The sequence below is a fragment of the Chlorocebus sabaeus genome, chromosome 21 (genome assembly GCF_047675955.1).
Source record: "Chlorocebus sabaeus isolate Y175 chromosome 21, mChlSab1.0.hap1, whole genome shotgun sequence".
NCBI lineage: Eukaryota > Metazoa > Chordata > Mammalia > Primates > Cercopithecidae > Chlorocebus > Chlorocebus sabaeus.
Genome location: NC_132924.1, coordinates 127,206,362 through 127,226,430, shown reverse-complemented (window position 1 = coordinate 127,226,430; position 20,069 = coordinate 127,206,362). Strand labels below are relative to the sequence as shown.

General features: G+C 44.9%; 1 protein-coding gene across 5 annotated transcripts in view; it reads right to left on the bottom strand.

Annotated features, from left to right (window-relative positions):
• The window catches only part of DPP6 (dipeptidyl peptidase like 6), a 1,156,796-nt gene that overhangs the window by 316,364 nt on the left and 820,363 nt on the right, over positions 1-20,069 (bottom strand). For all 5 annotated transcript variants that reach the window (XM_073009533.1, XM_073009535.1, XM_073009532.1 and 2 more), the window contains exon 5: positions 18,029-18,103. In XM_073009533.1, the coding sequence (XP_072865634.1) occupies positions 18,029-18,103 (75 nt within the window). The remainder of the gene's footprint in view (positions 1-18,028; positions 18,104-20,069) is intronic.

The following is a 20,069-nucleotide window of genomic DNA, read 5'->3' as shown; positions in this document are numbered from 1 at the left end:
TACTGCTTGATGGCATTTATATGACCTTCTAGAAAAGGCCAAACTACAGTGACTGAAGACAGGTCTGTGGCTGGCAGGGGGTAGGGGTGGAGGGAGGGTTTGCCCTGAAGGAAGCAGAGCCGGAGAAATTTTTTGGGGTGATGGGACTGTTCCGTATCCCAGTTTGTGATGATGGTTACACAAGTCTATCCAGGTCTTAAAGCTCATAAAATTGCACAACAAAAAGTAGCTATACATATTTTTAAAAAGAAAAAGTTAAATTTTATATGTTACATAAAGCTACACTTTTAAATTGAAATCAGGAAGACATTTAAGAGAGACCGATGAATAGCACAGGATCGTCCACTAGAGGCAGGCTTTGTTCATGCTTTCTGAGCTGAGTAATTGTAGTGATCGGCTGCAAAGCATGTTTAAATATTTATAACATTAAAGGCCTCCTTAGTAGGAAAGGCTATGGAAAATATTTCAACAGAACAGACCTCTTACATGCACAGCTTAACAGAAGTGCGTTTAAGAAGGTAAAATCCTGGAAGCTGCAGCTGCTCATTGCCAGGATGGGCGTCCTGAGTGACGTGGCAAACACTGCTTTCATGGAAACACTCACAGCCCGGGAGTGGCCCTGAAACCACATGCAGGTGAGGGACGGTCCATGTTGCGACGGGTTGGCTGTTTCCCGAGGTTCTATTGTGGATCAGCCATGTCCCAGGCCACCTTCAAGCATCTCAGAGTCCCTTGGAGTGGGGGACTCATAAGCAGGAAACTGGAAAACTGTCGAAGGTGTGGTGGGACCCGTGGCTGTGCACAGGGACGGGAGCCCACTCCTGTGGAGTCCAAGGCCTGCTGCTGAAGAGGCTGGAAGGGCGTGGCAGAATTGTGAGGTCAGTGGAGGAGGCAGGTGCTCCCAGCAGAGGGAACAGCACCTGCAAAGGCCCAGAGGTGAGAGGGAAGGAGGAGGTGGGATGGCAAGGGGGAAGGGAAGAGGTGCAGATTGGGAATGAGTTACCTGATCGGCACTGAGAAAGGTCACCCTGAAGGCAGTGTGGCCAGAGAAGATTGAAGACATGGGGGGCGGGGAGGCTGAGGCAAAGAGGCCCTGGAGGCAGATGTGGATTTTTAGGCAACAGACAAGGTGGGTTGAACTGGGCAGTGGCGATGGGGAAGTGGAAGGGGCATATCCCAGAGGCAGGGGGACGGTGATGCTGCCTGGGCTGCGGAGACACAAGGCCTCTGGCCAGGGTCCTGGTGAGGAGGGGACAATGGTGGTTTTCCTAAAGTGCTGATGTCACAGGCAGGACGTGGGGCCAATGTGGGACGAAGTGAATGAGATCAGTTGCACACACTGTGTCTGAGGGCCGTCTGCGCTCCCCGGAGACAGCAGCACACAGGTCTGACGCCCGAGTCAGAACAGAGACGTGATGCGGAAGCCTCTTGTTGTTGAGATTAATGCGTCTCAGCAGTGTACACATGAATCATACGCAGATCTCCTTGATACGAGGCTTCTGATTGATCAGGGTGTGGGCTGGGTCCCGAGTCAGCGTTTCTAACAGGCTTCCTGGGGAGGCTTCTGCTGCCACTCAGTGTATCGCGTTTTGGGTGGCAGCAGCTGATGCAGTAGTTGCCGTGGTAGGTTAAGTTGCCCAGGGAGACTGTGCCTGAGAAGAGAAGATGACCTTGGGTGGGACTGGGAAATCCAATCAAGTCTGAGCACCCAAGGAGCTCCTAACTGGTCAGGCAGCAGCCAGAGGGCAGCCAGGGACTGTGGAACCAAGGACTGAGGAAGAGGGAGGGGTGAGCAGCCTCAAATTCTGCCACAGGCCGAGCCACAGGAGGTCTGAGGAGGGTGGCATATGGACCGAATGTCTGTGTCCACCCAAAATGACACAGGAGGTGAGCCCTCCCCAGAAACCAACCTGCTGGCACCTTGACTTGGACTTGCAGCCTCCAGAACGCTGGGATACACACGTCTGTTGTTGAAGCTGCCCAGTCTGTGGTATTTTGCTTTGGCAGCCCAGGCAGCCTAAAACAGGCACCAGTGAATTCCAGAGCGAGAAGACCGCTGGTAAGATGGGTGAGAGTTTGGCTGCGTGGTGGGGGCCAAGTACAGTTGCCAGCGGGCTCCAGGGCAGCAGAGCCCCCGTCAAGAGCAGGTGCTTGCAGAGAGGAATATCTGGAACCACAGCCCTCCATCCCTGGCACTGCAGAAACCATGCAATCTCCCAAAGCCAGTCTCCTACTGTATAACTTGGGGGAGACACTCATTCCGTCCCCCAGGGGCTGGGTGGCTGAGCACTGAGCACTCATTCCACTCTGTGAGAGACACACGGAAGAGTGAGTGGGGAGGGAACAGAGAGGTGAGTCCAGCCACTTCTTTCTTTAGTCATTTGATTGTGAAGAACCGGAGGAGGACACGGGTATGGGTTGAGAGAGAGAGAGAACTTTTTTGTCTTTGCTTTGTTTTGTGATGGGAGAGACCTGAGCAACCCAAAATGCTTACGTTCCGGTGGCGGCTGAGATGAGAAGGTGAAGTTACAGGAGCCAGGAAACCTTGACATCTGAAGCCCAGCTGAGAAGTTTAGGAAACAGGAGGAGGAGGAAGGGACCCTGTGGGAAGCTGGCGAGGTGAGGGGCTTCTTCCCTCCTCCGTCCACTCAGCTCGGCCATCTCAGCTTCCCGTTCACTAGTTCTGCTGTCCGTGGAGGAGAACCAAAGCAGCATTCTGTCCTCTTCTAGAAACCCAACGGGTCAGATAAATGGAGCCCATTGCAAGATTCTTGGAAACTAACTTATTTATGTCCCTATGCGTTCTTTGTTCACAGAAATGTTGTAAATAACTAATGATCATCTGGACATGCACACGGTTAACCAGCACGTTTCCTCATCTCCAGAGACACTCCTTCAGCTGACTTTCTATTTCCAGGGTTTTGCCAGGGATCACTACACCTGCCCTCAATGAAACCTTTGATTCCCAAAGCAGGCACTCGGGCTGTTTCCGCCAGGACAAGGAGTGCAGGTGTGGCTGGTCCCTTTGGGAAGTAGCGGAATATGTTTTTAGAGATGTATTTGCTCACAATGAGCAGGGCACTGAGGGGGCAGCTGCCCTTGAGGAAAAGGGGGCTGCAGTAGGCACCCGGGATCTACCCCCAGTTATGCCAAGGGCAGCCCAGGACAGGTGGCCCAAACCTGCCTCTAGGTGACACGTGGGGATGCAGGGACAATAGTCAAAAATCCTGGTTTCCAACAGCAGGAGAAGGCAGGTGGAAGGAGAACGGGGCCTTTTCGGTAACCCTGGGACATTCTGGGGACATGAGAGAGTCTGAAATGAGACGCTGCTGATGGCCACGTACAATACACAAACCAGCCCTCCCGCTCCAGGGGCGATTATTCTGCTATCGATTATTCTGCACCTGCAGGGGACACTTGTTTTCTTTGCTGCATTAGACATGCCTGCAGAGAAGATCTGCCTGTTTCAAAAGGGCCTGAAAGGCTCCAGAAGCTCTTTGTTGTCAACTCAAGTTAGAGCTAATAAGCTTCTCATCCCTCATGTGGGATCATGTGGACAGGGTTGAGAACCACAAGGCACCCCAGCTCCCTGGGTCCTCCTTGCTTCTCCTCCTGTGAAACCCGTGTTCTTCTCCTTTCCCTGTTCTGAAGCTGCTGAGGTGCCAGGGCAGTCACAGGTGCATCAGGTTGTGTGGGAGGAAGCGGGGCAGGACCACGGCAGGCAGGGTTCCCTGGCCCATCCAGGCTCTTTCCCCTTCTGTTCCCTCCTTCCTGTCCCCTCTGTCTCCTTTTCCCAACACAAATCTCCTCTGCCAATCCATTCCATCTTTTCACGGCCCTCTCTCCCTCCACATTCCCCAAGTGCACGATCAAACAGAACTAACCTCTGCCTTCTTAGCTCTCTTCTCCCCACTACCCTTGCTTGTGTCCATGGCTCTTTGTCATGCTCTTTTCTGCAGAATCCTTTATTCCTGCTCTGCAATTCAATGGACATGAGTTTCTGGTTCCTTTGCTTCCCTAACGCCCTGCCCTGGTCAACCTGGGCTCTTATATACTTAAAAAACTTTCAAGAAATGAATGCAGGGCAAGCAAAAGGAACATTTGGGGAGTGGAGAGAACAGAGGCTGTTTCTAAATTTGGATCTGAAGTCGCACTGGGAAGGTGGCCGCCATCGGCACTGGGAAGGCTTCTATCAGCAGAAGGGACCCGCGTCTAAATTTTATGTTGACTTTTCGCTCCTTTTTGCCGCTCTCTCTTTCTTCTGCCTTCTTTTGATACCTGAGTACTTTCAGCTCCTCTCTGATGCTCCCTGCTCTGTCCCCTGCAGGCGTTTCCCACGGCTGCCTCTGTTCCTCTGCAGTGATTGCACCGGGAAAGTTCTCCCAATTCCTCTCTTCTTCACCCTGGATCCTCCTCGCCTTCCAGGCTTTCTTCTCTATCAGCCTTCCCTGACCCAAGCCCCTTGTCCTCTCACATCTCTGGACAACTAGAATTCACACACATTTTTGGGACCATGGGCCTCAGCTCATGTTGAATGTGTTTCTAACCCTGACATCATCTGCACCACATGAAGACTCACAGGGCAGACTGATTCCCATGGACCCCTCAGGCTCTAGCGGCAGCCCTGGAGGGAGGAAGGCAGGCTGCAAAATGCCATTATAGAGTGGGTGAGGGGCAGTCTCAGGCCACGTCTTTGTTGGAATTACTAACAAGGGAACAACGTGCCATTCATCATTCACAAAGACATGGATGTATCACAGGAAAGGGAGTTCTGCCTGAGTGCACTGCCTCAAGAATTTTCTTAAGAAAAAAAAAATGTCAGTGGTCAAAGTTAGGGAGGTAGGGAGGAAATACACTAAGAGCAATGAATGAACAGTTGTAATGTGTATGTGCATGTGTGTGTGTGTGTAAGGGGCAGGGAGAGGCAGATCGTCACACATACCCACTTGATTTTGGAGTCTTACTAACTGTTATTCACCGTGACATCCTATCCCCTCCGATGTGCAGGAAACTGCCTGGGAACCAAGGGTGCTGCGGATTTGGGAGATGTACTGTCTGATAATGGGGCTCATTCTGGGCAAAGTGCTCTCTCTCTCTCTCTCTCTCTCTCTCTCTCTCGTTTTGTGCTCTCTCTTTTAAAGATTTTGTTCCAGGGTGTGCACGGAGATTAGCCTACATTTGCCCCAAGTATCCCTAAGGTCACATGGATAACTTGCCCTCCTTACTTTGTCTCTGCCTTGCTCTTCTCCCATCGATGCATGTGACAGAGTTCCCACAGTTCAGAAACCGTCCAGAGGGAATGACACGTAAACACCTGTGAGGACACGGGTACCTGCCAGTCCATCTCTCTGCTCCCCATCTGCCTCTGCTCCTCTCTGTCACTCCTGCATTTTGGGTCCCCCATGGGGGTCAGCAGAGGACACAGCTGGCGTTCGACTCATGACAACTCTAACCCTAACGGAAGGTGCAAGCTTGCCAATGGCAGGCCCTTACCTGGCTTCTAAGAAAAACAATTAGTTAATTCAGGGCAAGGGGTAAGGTTAAAACTGATCATTGTAATATTTTGTAGTTTAAAAATTTGCTTGATTTCACTAATTCTTATTTCTAAGAAATCATTTAATCAGAGCTAGATACCTACCAAATCTGCTCATGAATTTTCATACTCGCATATTTCTTTGTTCCAAGAGTAAGAAAACATAAGATTTTTATTTTCTTTTTCTTTTTTCTTTGAGACGGAGTTTCGTTCTTGTTGCTCAGGCTGTAGTACAATGGCACAATCTCAGTTCACTGCAACCTCCACCTCCTGGGTTCAAGTGATTCTCCTGGCTCAGCCTCCTGAGTAGCTGCGATTACAGGCACCCACCACCATGCCCAGTTAATTTTTGTATTTTTAGTAAAGATGGAGTTTCACCATGCTGACCAGGACGGTCTCAAACTGCTGACCTCAGGTGATCCGCCCACCTTGGCCTCCCAAAGTGCTGGGATTACAGGTGTGAGCCACCGCGCCCGGCAGATTTTTCGTCTTTGTATAATTGGTTACCTCTGGCAGCTCTCATGGCAGCCAGAAAGAATTCAGAGCTTCTTGAAGCTCTGCACGTATGGCTCAGGTGGAGAGCTAGATTATGGAGTGACACCTAGCCATTGTTATGCTCCTTCTACTTAAAAGAATGGCTACTTTTCCAGTTTATGATTTCTGAATTATACAGCAGATTGCAGTGCCATTGGATGTTCCTCCTCCCCTTCATCTCTCACTTTTAGTGAGAAAGTACTTACTACTTACTCCTTTTGTGCACACATATGCACACGTACCCTCATGGACAGGCACACACCCTCAAGGGAAATCATACAAATCCAGACACTCTGGTGTCTGCTAAATTGGCACCACCGTCCTATAGAGGCAAGTCACTGAGAGACCCAAGGCGGCTCCCAATTTGGAAACTGTTCAAGCAACTCACCACTTGCGCTCATTAATTTCTACAGATTCAAAAACTGTGGTTATGGACTTGGCCCGAAGCACAGTCACGGCAGATGCCTCACCAAAGCCTGCCAAGCCCCAACAGCCCCTGCTCACTCTTGCACACAGCCTGCCAGGGTGGTACCCAAGGCTCTCTCAACACTCAGGCTTTCATCTATCATAAACTCTCAAGACTAAAGCAACCTGATACAGTGGGAAGAAGAACATTAGAAAACAAAAACCTATTGTTTGCGAAAACTACAAAATTCCCAGGCACTTGCTATGCTGTGCACAGAGAGTGTCGCCAGGCTCGGCAATGATGATGAGTTGCCTTACTGTGAAAAACACCAAGAGAGAAGCGGGAACACCATAAACCTTTTTTTCTTTTTTTTTTTTTTTTTGAGACGGAGTCTCGCTCTGTCGCTTGGCTGGAGTGCAGTGGTGTGATCTCAGCTCACTCCTAGTTCTGCTTCCTGGGTTCACGCCATTCTCCTGCCTCAGCCTCCCGAGTAGCTGGGACTACAGGCACCCGCCACTTCGCCTGGCTAATTTTTTGTATTTTTAGTAGAGACGGGGTTTCACTGTGGTCTCGATCTCCTGACCTTGTGATCCGCCTGCCTCGGCCCCCCAAAGTGCTGGGATTCCAGGCGTGAGCCACTGCGCCCGGCCCACCATAAACTTTTCACAACGACATTCTGGAAAGTCTACTTGGCATCATAAAAACAATAATCTTAGTTGAGTAGACGACAAGCAAAAGCATGTCCTAACCTGTTTCTAGAAACAGTTTTCTAATTTTAACCCTGTGCTAAAATGGCAATGGGTGTGATACTACTGGTAATGCTCTGGCTGGCGTCTTAAGTTAACATTTTGTGAAATTATTTTCTCCACAGCACTTGGAGCCCTAAATCACAAATGGAATTTGTCCTAACACACAACAATGATTAATCTGTACAGTTTTTCATAGTTTTTAAATGCTGTAACCATGAAATAGAGATAATGATCCACACTAAAAGTCTCTAGGCCTTAATTGTTGTTCAGAAGGCCTGAGTAACTGAGTCTATATTAATCGGTTTTGAGTCTCTGAAAATAATTGCCACTAATGAGCTCCCCCACGATAATGGCCAGCTACGTCGGAATTGAAGAACCAATCCTTCCAGAAGCACTTGAGTCATTCTCCCCTGGCTACATTATGATGATGGCCATTCCTACTGAAAGCAATCGAGTGTTCTCTATCTCACACCTCACTCTGCAAACCCACTCTCTCTTCATTTACATTTCTTCACTTCTTTTCTTACCAATTACACGCATTTCACTGGTTCTTGGAGAAGAGTCAGATCCCCTTGACAAGCTGGTGTGTGGTCTTCAGGACTTGTTATTACTACATGATCACTGCAGGAGGCCGAGCGACAGTGCTCTTCACAGACACCCCACACAGCTTTGGAGGACCCAACCCTTGACCTGCCCCTGGCTGTCTAAACTTCCACGGTGTCCCCTGAAACATCTGCCCTTTATCAGCCAGCTGCTCCTGCACCTGCAGTCTCTCCCAGAGTTTGTCCCCTTCCAGCTCCCGCCTGCACAGGCCTGGCTCTCAGGGGTCTCGGCTTCCTCTCTTCCGTGCAGGTTCTTTCCAATCCCACCCTCCCATGTTCTAAACACTGCAAGATGGACAGGGGATCCTTCCCCATGACCCTCCCTGAATCTTTCCTCCTCCTCCCTCTGTGAGTCCCTGGGGTCTCTGAGGCTCTCTGCCTCCTCCTAAAGCACCACTGAGTATCTTCCAGGTCATCCTCCCCCAACGCATGGCTTGTTCAAACCTGCCAGCCCTTGACCCCTCCTTCATCTTTTCACTTCTCCTATGAATCCCATCATCACAAGAACCTAGCTGCACTTAGCTTCTGATATCCCCACTCTATCCTTCCACTGCCTTTGCACAAGTTACCCCACCACCTTGGACTTCTGACCCAACTCAACACCGCTGATCCAGCAACGCCACCATTTTCTACCTCTGGCTCCTCTTGGCTTCACTCTTCCCAGACCTGGTGTCTCTGAGGCCTGTGGCAATCACCACTCCTCTGAAAATACCTGGTCTCTCTTACTTGCCAAATTCCCAGCCCCAGGGGACACCCACCAGGGTCTCTGTGCAGGCCGTGGGCACTGAATACTCGTGGGAGACAGCCAGCAACCTCCTTTCCCAAGAGCCTGGTATTTCCCAGGCATCCACCCACAGGGGCTGTGCCCAGCCTGCTGAGACTGCTCATGCATTCTGTCTCCAGACCACACTCCCTGAAACTCGTCCACTCCTCCACCATCATTCTCAACAAATGACCACTTCTCAAAATTTGGGGGGAATAATACACGAATGCATTGAAAGGAACCCCGTGATTCTTTCACTAGGCCTGGAAACAAAGCTACCTACATTTTCAGCTGTTTCCTCCCTTTCTACTACAAAAGGCACGTGTGTTTTCCTGTTGGTCTGAATGTTCTAGGGGGAGAGGGCACCATGAATTCAAAGGCTTTGAATTTGGAAGGGACTCAGGAGGCCTGAGTTATACAGGAAGGTCATTGTGGTTGGGCAGAGTGTGGAGTGTGGAGTGTGGAGTGTGGGGTCAGGTCCCATGGCCTCGGGCCTCTGCAGGGAGTGAGCGTCCATCACTATTATGTAGCAGGGGATGAAGACAGAGATGCAACCTGATTTACCTGTCAAAAGATCACTGTGGCCACACTGTGCAGACCAGCGGGATGGGGGCACGGGAGAAGCAGAGAGACCAATTAGAAGGCAACTCACAGCGGTGTCCCTGTGCGGGGTGACGGTAGGGGAGGTGTTTTCTGTGCTTCTCAAGTCACAGACACAAACTGCCACTTATGACAACCCCTCCCACTGCAGGCCGGCCTGGTATGCATGATCTCATTAGGACTTTCCCCTACCTGGGGCTGTGTGCAAAAGCCTCTTTTTGTAGCCCTCCATGAGACAAATAAATATTTCACATGCTCTGCAAAAACTATACACAAAAGAATCGATCCTGAAACCTCAAAACCTGTAGTTCTGCTGGAATGCTGCAGGTAAGTAATATCCTCCAACTCCCCCACTAGCCAGAACCACAGATATACACACACCACACACACCACACAAACGTACACACACCCACACACATACACACATCACACACATGCACACCACACCCACACATAAACACACACACCACACAAACACACACACCACACACATACACCCCCACACATACACACACCACACACATATACACATACCATATACACACCACACACACACACCACACACACCACACATACACAATCACACCAACACACACACCACACCAAACACACACACCACACCACACACATACACACCATACACACATACACACACCACACACATACACCCCCCCACACACATACACACACACACGTACCACATACACACCACACACACCACACACATACACACCACACACACCACACACATACACCACACACACACCACATACACCACACACACACCACACACATACACACACAACACACCACACACACACACCACACACACAACACACACAGATACTACACACCCCACACACACACCACACACACAAACACTCCACACACATGCACACCACACATCCATAGAGAGACATACACACACCATACACATACATCCACACACATACACAGACTATACACACATACATGTACTGCATACACACCGCACACACACCACACAAACACACACCACACACACTCCCACACACATACAACACACACAAACATACACCACACACACATACACACCCCCCACACATACACACACACCACAGACATATACACAAACACCACACACCACACCACACACACACACCACAGCACACACACACACCCCACACACACACCACACACACACCACACACACACACCACACACACACCACAGCACACACACACCACAGCACACACACACACCCCACACACACCCCATACACACACACACCACACACACACACCACACACACACACCACACACACACCACACACACACACCACAGCACACACACCACACACACACCACACACACACACCACAGCACACACACACACCCCACACACACCCCACACACACACACACCACACACACACACCACACACACACCACACACACACACCACAGCACACACACACACCCCACACACACCCCACACACACACACACCACACACACACACACCACAGCACACACACACACCCCACACACTCACCACACACACACACAACACACACACACACAACACACACACACACCACACACACACACCACACACACACACACCACACACACACCACACACACACACACCACACACACACCACACACATGCACACACGTGCACAGCATTACCTTAACAAAGTTTGCATTTTGTTGAGAAAAGAACCATTGTTCGGGCTACATTTTTTCTATGTCTAAGTTTCTGCTTTTACATTTAGTTCCACAGCCTGAGTAAAAATATAAATAAAGATTTAAAAAAACCAAGAAAATAATTGTTAGTTTTGAGCCAGTTCTGTGTTAAAACAATACAACAACAAAACAAAACACCCTAAAAATCTATAATTTCAAAAACAGGTAGAAACCAACAACAGCCAGTGGCCTTCCACAACCAAAAGAATCTCTTTCCTCTGAGGCTGCTGGTGAGATTCACAACAGGAGGCAACAGTCTACAAGAGACAGGAGCCCACACTGGCATTATCTTATGCTGCTTATACAGGCTTAGCCTTTAAATAGTTTCCCAAGAACGTGGATATATTACTTGATTTTCATAGTATTGGGAAGCTGCATGCATTGTGCTAAGAGCTATGCGAAAACACACATTTCAAAAATCATTGATGACCATTTTGGATAATCTCATGTAGTAAGAGTCACAGGCAAGTTGGCCTCATATCGGCTAAGAGTAACATGTCAGGCAGCGTGCTGACAAAACAATCTGAACCATTATTTATAAATTCGCTTGCAAAGGAGAGATGGTTGGGCTTGAGACACAGGAATTCATCCTGGGATAAAAGGGCTTGGAGTGATGCTGACGGGTGTGAGATGCACTTCTAGGCAGTGCAGGGGCAGTTTCTGGTCTCGGTGGGCGGTGGGCAGGCTGTTCATCCACCGCCTTCTCAGAGGGAGAACCTGCTGAAGGTGAGACTCGCCTCCTGCTGCCGCAGCAGCTACTGGGCTGATGTAGAAAGGGTAGCAGGCCTCGGTAGAAATGGCACACACAGGCCCTGCTCTTCAGTTTGCCCTCTGAGCCACTGCAGAGGGAGACAGAGAGCTCCCTGTGATTCTGATAGCAGCCCTGATACATGAGAATGGGCAAGGCCTTCGTCCAGTAGAAAACACTTGGATCAACTGGTTCCCCGAGGTGGGCCCAGGAAAGGCTCTGTAGACAGTGCAGAATGAACCAGTCCAAGAGCACAAGAATCAAGAAAGACAATTCCCTTAGCCACTCCTGGACAGAGATTTCATCCCTTATTGTAATGAAGAAGGGATGGCAGTAAACATCAGAACCATCTTATAACAATAGCTATATTTCTTGCAACATAGAAACTCATATACTCAGAATTGGCTGGGTGCGGTGGCTCACTCCTGTAATCCCAGCATTTTGGGAGGCCAAGGCAGGTGGATCAAATGAGGTAAGGAGTTTGAGACCAGTCTGACTAACATGGTGAAACCCCATCTATACTAAAAATACAAAAATAAGCCGGGTGTGGTGGTGCGTGCCTGTAATCCCAGCTACTTGGGAGGCTGAGGCAGGAGACTAACTTGAACCTGAAAGGCAGAGGTTGCAGTGAGCATTGCACCACTGCACTCCAGCTTGGGTGACAGAGTGAGACCCCGACTCAAAAAATAAAAAAATTAGCCATGTGTGGTGGTGGGTGCCTGTAATCCCAGCTACTCAGAAGGCTGAGGTGGGAGAATCTCTTGAACCTGGGACGGGAAGGTTGCAGTGAGTCGAGATCACGCCACTGCACTCCAGCCTGGGCAACAGAGTGAGACACCACCAAAAAAAAAAAAAAAAAAAAAACAAAAAACTCATATACTCAGAATTACCCGACTTGATTTGCAGCAGTTATAATTTAGTCCACAATATGGGTTCAATAATTTATAGCCCAATCCCTTCTATTACATTTATAAAGTCTCAAGTTATTTTTTAAAATTAATTAAGATATAGATAAAGGTAACTTGACCAGATGGCTGCATAGAAGATTCTGGAATGTAGTTGGGGTTCACCTCACCAAACGGGTTTGATCAGGATTATCCACGTCAGGGTATTCTTCAAGCTTTATATGAACACAGTCCCTTAGAGAGCAAAATGGGCCCTATCAACTCACCACAATGGCAGGAAAAGAATAGCAATGTATCAAATATGAAAACTGCTTCCAATTGCTGCCATGAAAAGCTCAGCAGCAAACCATCTTCTCTCAGGACTGAGGAGAACCCATCTCTAAAGATGGGATTTTGGCCCTGTCAACACCCACGCCGTGAGCTTGGAAGCAGACCCTTCCCCAGGTGAGCTCTCAGATGCAACTGCAGCCTGGATGTCACCTTGACCCCAGTCTTCTTTATAGAAGACCCTGAGTGCAAGGATCCTGCTAACTTCAGCCCAGATTTCTGACCGGCAGAAACTGGGATGATACGTGTTGTCTGTCTTCAGCTGCTATGTTTTGGAATAATTTGCTATGCAGTGACAAGTAACTAAAATGGATCGGTTTATCTGTTTCAGTTATATGAACAATTTATAAACAGATCAGAGTATCGACCCATTTTACTGAGTGAATGACTGTGTGATTGGGATTTTAGGGAAAAAAATCTTAAAATCTGACCAGATTTTGGACAGAATTTCATTTGGACCAAAATGATGTTCCACTGGCAATGATACAATCATCTCAACTAACTCCTTTAAATATTGCAATGAAATTCTTCACAAATCTTCAGTGACTCTTTCAGAAATGATTCTTTAAGGAAGGTATTTTTCTCTTAGCTCTTTGAAATTAATATTTTTAAATGATCTAAGATATTAATACTAGGCTATTTTGAGGCTCTCAATAATACATAGGGTTGGCATAGTTAAGATGAGCTAATTTGTGTATGTTCAAGGATGTTAGCCAAGCTGTACATTTAGTAATATTAAAATAGTTTAGTAGGAAAAAGTATTAATATTTTTAAATGATCTTAGATAATGGATTTTACATTCTTTTTCTCTCTCCCCAAAGAGATCTGGAAATGTTTCTTATTTGTCAAATACATCTCAATATAAAAAAGCATGGCTGCTCTAATTAGATACATTTGTTTTAAGGCAATTTTTCTTTATTGGTATAGTTAATACAGTTTCAAATTAAAACTAAAAAATTCCTATTTCTCCAATGTCTAACTTAGCTTCAAGAGAATATTCAGAAACTGTATACTGAGAAATGTTATGAAATTTTATGTATAAAATAAAATAAAACTCATTTAGCAAGTGTCTCTTTGGAGGAGGAATGATCTTTTGAGATAAAATAAGATGGTGTAAATAAGCACACATTGCAAACTATGATGCTGGTGCCACAGAAATACAAACACAACACTGTTTATTATTTTCCACATTCCAGACACACTACTTATAACCTATAAGTGTCTGAGGCTTGAAAAAATGGAAAACTGGGTTTGCTGTTTCTCGAATTTACTTGATAATTGATATTTGAAACATCTTTTTAAAGGCTACTTTTGAAGCTCTCAAAAAAACATAGGGTTGGCATATTAAGATATAAGCTAACTTGTGTAGGTTCAAGGATGCTAGCCAAGCTATACATTTAGTAATATTAGAAGAATTTAGTAGGAAAAAATATGCTAATTAGCATGATCCCACATTTCTAGAATAAACATGGAACATTATTAGGATATTTCACAACTGAGATATTTTCCTTTCATTACATATTTTGTGGATTTGATAGAATTTCAAGAACTTGGATTGTATCTTGGTATGGCGCTAAGGGGTTCAGAGAAAAGATACACCACAAATATATTTGCTCAGTACTAAATGTACACAGATGACCCTGTGCTGGGTCCTCTGTGGTGGGGACAGACAGGAGATAAAAAGACCTGTCCCTGTCTTTGGGTATCTGACAATATAAAAATGGACAAATTAAATTAGTCTACGCCAAACAACTGCGAAATGATATAACATTGCAATTCGTCTCTGAATAAATGAGAAGAAGAGATACCCAATGCATATTCTAAAAATTAAATTTAAAAATCTTTCCTTCAACTCTTATTCTCAGGATGTTGCTGTACTATTTGTGTCTAAACTCCTCAATGATCTGGTCTTGTTTACTCGTTTCTCTTACCACCCATGCTGTGCTGGAAAGCTCTTACTCATTCCTACTTGAGCCACTGCCAAGGCAACTGATTTCATGTAGGCATCCATCAGCTCATTCCAATGAAAATGGATAGAGCCTTAAATCTGGTCCTGGGTGTACACACGGAACTACTCTGTGCTCAAACACATATACCCTGGAAGTGTAGGGAGCTGACACCTATTGGGTCGCCCTTCACCACTGGGAAACAGAAGCCCAGGTTCTCCCAGGAAGATGGCTCCAAGATGCAGTGCATAAGCCTCAGTGGGTTAATCAAGCAAATATAGCTGGTGAGCATCGGAATGAGCCCTTGAACCTACGATTATTTGACTTCCAAGTCCAGTATCTTTGGGCAGGCAACACAGAGAAGCAGAGGTTGAAGAGATTATAATTACCCTGAGGAAATATGGGGTAGTTGGTTTTTTTTTTTTTTTTTTAGTGCAGCGGTAACCCAATATACCAAAATTTTATTGCAAATGAAAGATATACTGAAATAAATGAAAGATATCCAGTAATTGGATAGTTGGTTTACACTAAAACATTTTTATGATAGTCTTTTTAATGAAAAGTTGAGTCGGTTCATATAAACAAGTTATACTAGCTGCCTCTGAGATACACACATAAGAATATGTTGAGCTTGAATCCAAATAACAAATTATAGTTTCCTTATAATTCCTTATAATTAGATTGGAATCACATGTTGTAATACCCACTCGGTAAGTGCTATGTAACCATCATGAGAATATCAGGAACTTTAAGAAACTTACCTGTTTAACTAGAGCTCTCAAATGTATTTGAATATGGAATCTTTAATTGTTTCTAAGCAATACCAATGGATAATATAATATTATTAATTGATTATACTATTAATATAATACTAGCAATAATAATTACTGATACTAAATACTGATTAGGAAGTCCTGGTCTATTCCACTAATTCCAGAATCACAGACCTAGACTCTTCCTTTGAAACTCACCCCTCCCTTTTCTAATATTACTTACATCTTAGTTGATCTAGTTAGGAAGATCTTCCTAATATCTAACTCCAAATTCCCATGCTGAATCCCAACCTCTTTCCCTTATAATTTTTCCTCCAGAAGAGCAGAGAATACTTGCTTGAATAGTCCTGTATACAGTGACTGCTCGGTACAGAAAACTATTAAGGATTACTTATTTTATTCAAGTTAAAAGTATCTGTTTCTATAGACTTTTTTACATTTTCAATATTTTATCATTTTTATAGTTCTCTAAATACACTTCAAACTTTCTAGGTTTTCCTTCAGTTGAGAAAACAAACTGAAGAGTCTTACTCCTAACACTGACAGATGCTGCCCAGTGAGAAAGGGTTATTTCAAGGTTCCTGTTTAGAGGCACTGCTCCACATGGTGAAGACTCATCTTTAGCAAAATGATCTTCATCAAAATGGTTTCTGCTTCAATGGGATCCCAGGGAACTCTTTCAAACAGAGCATTGGGAAGCAGAAGAAAGTGGTGGAGAATTGTATCATGCACAGAACCACAGCACCACTGAGGACAGCATGCCTCTTCCAATCACATGGGTGTGGGAACCCCTCTGTCACATTCTGGAGAACAAACACCTCACTTTGTTTTGAGGCTTCTGGGAGCAGAATGCTCATTACCGCCATCCCACTGTTGGGGTGCTCCAATGATTAAAAGATTCTCTAGGAAGATAGCCTGAAATCAATTTGTCTTTCTAGGCTTTTCTCACTCAGGTGTTAGCTGTGCCTCCTGGGGCAACCCAGAACACATCCATGAAAGACTTTCAAATATCTGCTAACATTTTTCTTTTATACAGGTGTGAAGATTATATTTTTGGTGGTTTTCAAGGGTGATGAAGGAAGCTGAAATGGTCTATGATCCGTGAACATTGCACCCAGGTGCCTGAGGCTGAAAGAGGCAAGTTTAAGGCTGTGTCTAGGTAATGCAAAGTCCCAAGCTTTTTAGAATGTCAAGTTCACCTACTGATCCCAATCAAAGAGATAAAGATGCCCAATTGTTTCAAAGAATTTGGATGGAAAAAAATGAAAAACTTTATAGAATGGACGTTTAAAAATGGAAAAATGGAAGACTGAAACAGAGTCCAAAAAATCTACAGTTGGAAGAATAAAGTTGAAATCTCCAGTAATCTAGTTGTCCAATCAACTTCTAAAAGAAAGTTTAAGAATTCAGAATTGAACTTGCATCTTCATGCAAACCAATATCCCAGCTTTCCCAGTGGATATAAACCAAAAAGCTTGACTGTCTCATGCCAGAGAAGATTCTCTCAAACTCACCACTGAGCCATTCTGACCTGAATTAAAATGCAGGAGTCATTATACCTCACAGAAGCATCAAGAAACTCCAATTCAAATGGTCTCAGACATGCTAGGAGGCAGTAGTAGATTCTATATTTTATTTGACAGAGAGGAAAGTTCTTAAAACATACATTTCTACAGTTGCTTATCTCTTATAAACTGGACATCTTCTCCACTTATACAAATAAACTTCACCTTCCAGCTTATTTAAAATTAAAGAGCCAAAATGAAATTTGAAATACCAGCATGTTCAATGAAAAAACAAGAAGAAGAAGGAAGACCCTGGCTTAGGAAGTTTTATACTGCTACTAAAGCACAGTGAGATTTTCCAGAAAATTATGGTGAAATGTTATGGGAGGCTTATATACACAGGAAGTGCTAAAAGTAGGCATTTATATAATGGAAGTGATAGCTTCAACTCTTTACTAGAACACTATGATGGCCAGGAGATAATTAACAAATTATTTCAGTTTAAGGAGTTGCTTTTTGTTCTTAGGATATTATTTCAGTTTAAGCAGTTGCTCTTTGTTCTATTTGTTCTTAGGATAAAATCTATTATTTCATTGAGAAAACAGCCAGAAAAATAATTGCACAAAAAGGCAAGATTCGTGTCTATGAAGAAACAAATTCTTATCATCTTCCTAAGAAAAGTCTACTAAAAAGCCTCTAAACTATGTGACTTTTTTCCCCTGCCAAGCAGATTTTTATACCTTTCCTCTCTCCTAGGTGGCAGTATGATATGCAAAAGAGACTTCCAGGATGTACAACATATTTCTGGATTCAAAGATCACTAAGTATAGAAGAGTCAAGGAAATGTACTTAATGAGATATTAGCATAAAGAAACAATTCTTTTGTAGGCAGAAAAGGATAATACTCACTGGTTCCACATTGTATGAAAAAAGTGCATACTCTCTATCTGGAGATATTTCATATTTGATGGCTCTTAATGATTCCTAAAAGAAAAAATAGACAAAGAATTTTAAAGCGTTACATATAACAAGTCAGAATCTTGTAATAAAATTATATCTGCTGGTGCCATTTTCAAAATTAATTAGCTATTAAAATGGCTATATCCTTTCTTTGTTAGTTGAATAATATTTAGCTAATGGATGTTTTTTCACATTTTATTTGTATTTTTTTTTTCAAATTTCAGCAAAACTTACTTATTGGACTTACTGAGACAAGCCATTTTAAATAAGCATTAAAGGCTGGGCACGGTGGCTCAAGCCTGTAATCCCAGCACTTTGGGAGGCCGAGGTGGGGGGATCACCTGAGGTCAGGGGTTCAAGACCAGCCTGGCCAACATGGTGAAACCCCATCTCTACTAAAAAAAAAAAATACAAAATTAGCCAGGTGTGGTGGCGTATGCCTGTAGTCTCAGATACTTGGGAGGCTGAGGCATAAGATTCGCTTGAACCCGGGAGGCAGAGGTTGCAGTGAGCTGAGATTGGGCCATTGCACTCCAGCCTGGGCAACAAGAGTGAAACTCCATTTCAGAAAAAAAAAGAAAAGAAAAGAAAAGAAAGAAAAGAAAAAGAAAGAAGCGTTAAAAAGCAAACTTTTCTACAAGACTCTCAACCTCTTGATATGTTTAGACACCTTTTTCTCACTAATTCTAAGAAGCATATAATAAGCAGAGTTGTTACTAGAATAGAATCGCATTGTACACATTATTTTGCAACTTGCTCTTTTTCCAATATGGGCATCCCTACAAGTCAGTAGATAGAAGACTAACTATGATTTTTTCCTTCAAATTTCCTCATAGTACAAACATCATCCCCCATAAATGATACCATCAACTGTGCTGTTTGCTTTTAATTGCCCCTGCCCTCTGCACTGCAAGCACATTGCTCCACAGATACCCACAGCCACCCCCAGAGCCCACATTGCTGACCTGGTGGACATCACTCTATTGCATGCTCAGGCAACCACATGAAATCACAGAGAGAGATGACAGAGATTAGAAATGACATCACATTGGCCGGGCACAGTGGCTCACGCCTGTAATCCCAGCACTTTGGGAGGCCGAGGTGAGTGGATCACCTGAGGTCGGGAGTTCGAGACCAGCCTGACCAATACGGAGACACTCTGTCTCTACTTTAAAAATAAAAAATTAGCCAGGCATGGTGGTGCATGCCTGTAATCCCAGCTACTCAGGAGGCTAAGGCAGGAGAATCGCTTGAACCTGGAAGGCAGAGGTTGTGGCGGACTGAGATCGCGTCATTGCCCTCCAGCCTGGGCGACAAGAGCGAGACTCCATCTCCAAAAGAAAAAAAAAAAAAAGAAGTGACATCACATTACGCTCCTCTGCACCTTAGTTTTCTCATGCAACAATGCCTTAAGGAAATGAAGGAAATGACTCCAAGGACTTGGGTTCCTTTGATTGAGTAGTGATTTTTAAAGAGTTCATAATATCGCATAGTGCATACCGTGGGATATACTTTAATTTAGTCACTTAATTCTCACCAAAGGGAGACAATCCATACCTGTTATTTATGGTAGCTTTGTTCTATAAAGTCATCATGAACACTATTTCATGTGGAACTAGTGGATACTGAACCATTGCCTCTAGAAGAGACTCAACGTTAGGTTCCTTTGAACCTCTGGTTGCAACATTTTGGTCAAATGATCAATAGATAATCTTGTTTTATGTGTCTTTCTTTTTAAAGACATCTTATCGAATATATATTGTTGATTCATAAACATTGGACTCATGGCCAGCAACACATGACTTATGCCTAAGCAAAGCTAATCTCAAAGATGCATTTTCTCCATAAGGCGCTCACAGCCTTCTTGCACTTAGTGACACTATACAGTACTTCAGCACTATGCCTGGGACCCGCTTTCAACAGTGAGATCACCAGCATAAAGCACAAACATGCAAAAAAAAAAGGAGCACCAAATGGAACAACAGAAAAG